Source organism: Pyrus communis, chromosome 3 (genome assembly GCF_963583255.1).
Source record: "Pyrus communis chromosome 3, drPyrComm1.1, whole genome shotgun sequence".
Lineage (NCBI taxonomy): Eukaryota > Viridiplantae > Streptophyta > Magnoliopsida > Rosales > Rosaceae > Pyrus > Pyrus communis.
This window is the reverse complement of record NC_084805.1, coordinates 1,661,068-1,665,634: the sequence shown is the minus strand read 5'-3', so window position 1 is coordinate 1,665,634 and position 4,567 is coordinate 1,661,068. Positions and strand designations below refer to the sequence as shown.

Below are 4,567 nucleotides of genomic sequence, written 5' to 3'. Positions count from 1 at the left end.
TTTTCCTTTTGGGTATGGTTTAAATGTAAAGACTAAAAAGAAAAAGCATGTAATGCACAACACAATCCGCGTATGTTATATTATGTTAGAATGTGAGCATACAATCCACGTAAACAATACATTAAGTAATGTGTAAGCACATTAGGCGCCATTGGGCGCAACACTTGGACAATCTGATATTACATAAAAATAGTAAATTAACCAGCTTCCGAAAACCTTACAAGATGTACAATATGTGATTTATTCTAAGTAATATTACCATTAATTATTCCATTCCAATGCCGATTCAGTGCATGCTTACTTACAATACATGAATTTGTATGGAATGGATATCATTTTCATTCATATTATTTTGCACATCTACTAAGAATCAATTAATGAACAAGTAAGCGGGCCTTGAATTGATTTTGGGTATGAAATACCTGATTGGGATCACCAAAGGGCGGGGTTGTTAACCCATACCCATTCATTCGAATCCTTTTAATTAAACACAAATAATATGGTTTGTAACTAAATCTGCAAAAGCCAGAGACCAAGCCATTCTTTCTAGAATACTGGTTCATGCGGTATCCTGCTAACAAACTTCACAATAAAATTGTAATGGCAAACATTTGAATGGGTTTTTTAGCCAAAATGGTCCTTGAGATTTTTCATAACTCATCACTTTGCTTCCTGATATTTGAAATCAATAAAAATGGTCTCTGAGTTTGTTCACCATCAATCATTTCGGTGTGTCACCCAATTAGCCCCAACAACCAGAGAAAGAACTGTAAACGCAAATGCCGATGGGACCTAAGTATTTGGTTTCTTACCTTAAGATTTGATGCTGTGAGATAATCCGCCAAACAAAAGTAACAAGGGAATGTAAAGGAAATGAAACCAGTTGGAGCCACCTTGAAGTTCTTTAACGGCCTTAAAAAAGTGGACATTTTCACAACAAAAGCAGTGTCCTGATACAGGAATTTTCATTTTCAAAAGCGTTCTAAGGCAAGAACAGAAATCCGACGAATCGATTAGCATTCTACGAGCCAAAGGGCGAAAACCCTTCGGAACAAAGCACTAGAATCTACGAGATCCAGAAGTTAAATCAAAACAACAATACAACAGCTCAGTGCGAAAACTTAAAATCACTTGTGCTGCCCGCAGGAACAATTCTCAGTTCCTACATCAGCAGCAATACATGGAGGCTGAACTTTCTCGTCGTACCAAGTTGAGCGTTTTTCAACTAGTTCACTCAAGAAATCGTCCAACTTTTCGATGTTGACACTCGGCATCACCACAACATGCGCAATATTTCCTTGGCACGCCAACTGCCACCTACGAACAAACTCTTCATCCTTAGGCCGCTCAAACACCACTGTGCTACTTAGCTCATTCAGCATGGCACTGATTCCAGCATCACGAAGGCGGCCCTTCAGGTAGTGAGCATTTCTAAGACACCTCTGGACCTCTTTTTGGAACCCCGAGTAACCTTTTTTGTTGAGCGTGTACCATAAGAAAATTGGAGCATGACCGTTCCGGCTTCCCATGATTGTGGCATCCCTCGAAGCTAGGTATTCTACATTCCTTGAAAGGGCATTAATGTGCTCCAGCCTTGTTATCTGAACACCACAAGGCATTGGACATCCAACAAACTTGTGACCAGAAACGCTGACACTCCCAATGGGCTTCTTGAACGAAACTTTTGGTGCCTGCCCATCACCAAGCATAGTGAGAAATGGGAAAGCATCGATCAATAACAGAAAAATATGCGCATATCGTAATTAGGACGCAAAACAAAATATTACTACAGCTATTTCAGACTAGCTTTTTAAATACAAGCGGACTCTAATCCATCATGAACTTATCAAAAGTTTCATCCTAGAAGTCACAAGATGATTCACTAAAAGTAGACTATGCTAATTAATTAATGCTATCCAATCAAAGATATCAGTGTCATTCAACTAGCCAAACATGAAAAGAGATTATAAACAATCAAGATCAACCAGAGCCAAATCAAAAGCATTCCCAACAAAATTGCAACGGGGAACAGCTTGGAACGCAAAAGATTATAAGCAACTTTGTACGAAACGCAAAACAGCTTGGAACCAAATGAATTAAAGGGAATAAGCATAAGAGACATGTTCCTAGTCACAACAACAAGAGTTGAAATGAGATGACAAACATACACGTTTGACAAAAGGCATCATAAGTCCAAATAATGCTCCGTCGCAGTGAATGTAGAAACGATCTTGCTTGTATCCACATTCTTCAAGGGTCTGTATGACGAGATCCAGGTCGTCAACAGCTCCTTTGACAGTTGTTCCTGCAATTCAAGCAATTCAGTAAACCAACCGACCAATCGGAGTACAGAGGTGCACATAATATACAGCTGAGTTCAATTTGTGTCGATGCGTGTCTCAAATCTTACACATACCAATATTAACGTTGATGATGGCGGGTTTATCCTGGTGAGCAAGAAGTTTAGTTTTAAAATCCGCACAATCAATCTCACCAGAGATCAGACAATCAATCTTTTCGCATTCCATTCTATACATTCTGGCAGCTTTAAATATCGAATAATGCGATTCTCGAGAAGCATACAGAATCCCATCTGGAAATACTTCTCTCCTGCAAGAATTCAATTGCATCATACATCACATCCAATTGTTTTAGCTCCGTCATTACTCATTAGCATATGTGCTGATAAATTAAGAGCAGATTCACACAAACAATTAATCAAACACTTAACATACCCAACTAAGACTCCGTGAAGATTGCCTTCCGTGCCGCAATTGGTGATGTATCCCCAATACTCATTCTTCTCAATCTCCCACAACCGAGCAAACCAATCGAGAACACCGACCTCGAACTGCCTTGAATGGACACCGTAGTTGCTCTCGATAAACGGATCGCCCAAATTGTTGATGGAGAAATGCTGAAGCTGCGTCAGAGCACCATAGTCGAAGTCCAAATTGTACGGATAACCTGCATTTCCAATTCCAATCAAAACCCACAATTCAGATTCAATATTTTTGCTTCGATTCCAAATTTCAATCGAAAAAACGCACAAAAAAAAGCTTACCCAGATGGTGCTTGGTCCTCTCGATAAGGGTTTTGCGGTAGCGCGCGAGGACACTGGCCATGTACGCCTCCTTATCGCCAGTGAAATCGTCGTTGGATTCGGGCTCCGTCACGGCGAGGCACGTGGTGTGCACGTTCCGGCCGAGAACCATCTGTTTCTCCCGACTACCTTTGTGGTCTTCGGCCAATTTTCCGAGGAGATCGCAGTCGTCGGTGCTGGTTACAACCGGAGGCAAAGGCTCCGCAACCACAGCCGTGGGATCGAAATCATCGGATAGCATCTCCACCGCCACAGCTCCGTTCTCATGATCCATGAATTTTGTAATGTTGAAAGATCGAACGGTCGAGAGTTGGCCGAGCTGCAACACAAAGGAGGAGGCGGAAGGAGAGTTCAGAGAAAGAGAGGAGAAAGCGTTGGTTTCTATTTATAGTATTATTTTTCTGAATTTCTGGCGGTTCTGGTTTTGCAATAAATATCGACGAGATTTAGAGAATTTTGTCGTCTGAATTTTTGCCACGTATGAAATAATCAGTCTGCCTACTTTTATGTTTGCTTACTTATTAAGTTTCAGACCAAAAGAACAAAAATAGCGTGTGGAATACATCGTAAATCGGTCGATAGATATACAAGTGATGATGCTCTGATCAAATTTCACATGATAGTAACATGTATGTGGACCCAAAAAACCACCCCCAAAACCCAACCACCACCACCACCACCACCACCACCACCACCACCACCACCCCCCAAAAAAAACAAAAAAAACAAATGTTTATTAGGCCATCTCCAACCGATGATTGGTCAAAAGACTCGTTTTAGCTCTCTGGCCTTCTAAGATTCTTCAAGATATTAATATTTTAATGAACAGTACATGACCATACTTGCTTCTGTCTCCAACCGAGGGCCAAAGGGTAAGAGGACTTGTTTTAGCCCTATCACAAAAAACCACCTCCAACTGAGGGTCATAGGGACAAACATAATTTATTATTTAAAAACTACAACTTAAATGTTGTTTAAGTTTCATGTTGTTAAATATTTTTTTTAACAAATATGAAAATCTAGAAATGTTTTTAATAATTTGTTAAAAACTACAAATTTTGTAAAATAAAAGTTATAGGGAAAAAATAGAATTTAAAAAAAAATGAAAAATAGAAGTTATAGAAAAAAATTCGTAAATAAAAAGTAATAATAAAACTGTAAAAAAAAATATTCAAATCAATCATCTCGGTTAAAATCGACAGGAATACAAACCGACAGTAATACATTTATACTAAATAATATGAATGTATTCCTGTCGGTTAAAACCGACACGATTGATTTGAATTCTGGCCAGCCCCGGGCTAGCTAGCTGGCTGCATGCAGCCAGCCCTTCAACCCTCTCCGATTCGGTGGGGCCCTCTCAGATTCCACAGCCCGCTGGCCTAGCTCTCGGTTGGAGACGGTTTTCGAGCTATTTTCAGCCCTCTAGACTCTTCGATTGAAGATGGCCTTAGGTTTCCCCTA

At 40.0% G+C, this 4,567-nt stretch overlaps 1 protein-coding gene across 1 annotated transcript; it reads right to left on the bottom strand.

The window, feature by feature from the left end:
* Positions 1–913: 913 nt before the first annotated feature.
* LOC137728791 (serine decarboxylase-like) lies at positions 914–3,547 on the bottom strand. The gene is made up of 5 exons (XM_068467556.1): positions 3,065–3,547; positions 2,736–2,967; positions 2,417–2,610; positions 2,169–2,305; positions 914–1,691 (listed from the first exon to the last, which is right to left on the bottom strand). The coding sequence occupies exons 1-5, from the start codon at positions 3,375–3,377 to the stop codon at positions 1,128–1,130; spliced, it is 1,440 nt and encodes a 479-aa protein (XP_068323657.1). The 5' UTR covers positions 3,378–3,547; the 3' UTR covers positions 914–1,127.
* Positions 3,548–4,567: the final 1,020 nt, after the last annotated feature.

What these genes read in the sequence shown, in the direction of transcription:
- LOC137728791 (XM_068467556.1), bottom strand. Translation starts at nt 3,377, where the DNA reads ATGGATCATGAGAACGGAGCTGTGGCGGTGGAGATGCTATCCGATGAT. An exon ending in GAGGACCAAGCACCATCTGG is followed by an intron (nt 2,968 to 3,064) that starts GTAAGCTTTTTT and finishes TTGGAAATGCAG; the next exon opens with GTTATCCGTACAATTTGGAC. An exon ending in TGATGCCTTTTGTCAAACGT is followed by an intron (nt 1,692 to 2,168) that starts GTATGTTTGTCA and finishes GGTGATGGGCAG; the next exon opens with GCACCAAAAGTTTCGTTCAA.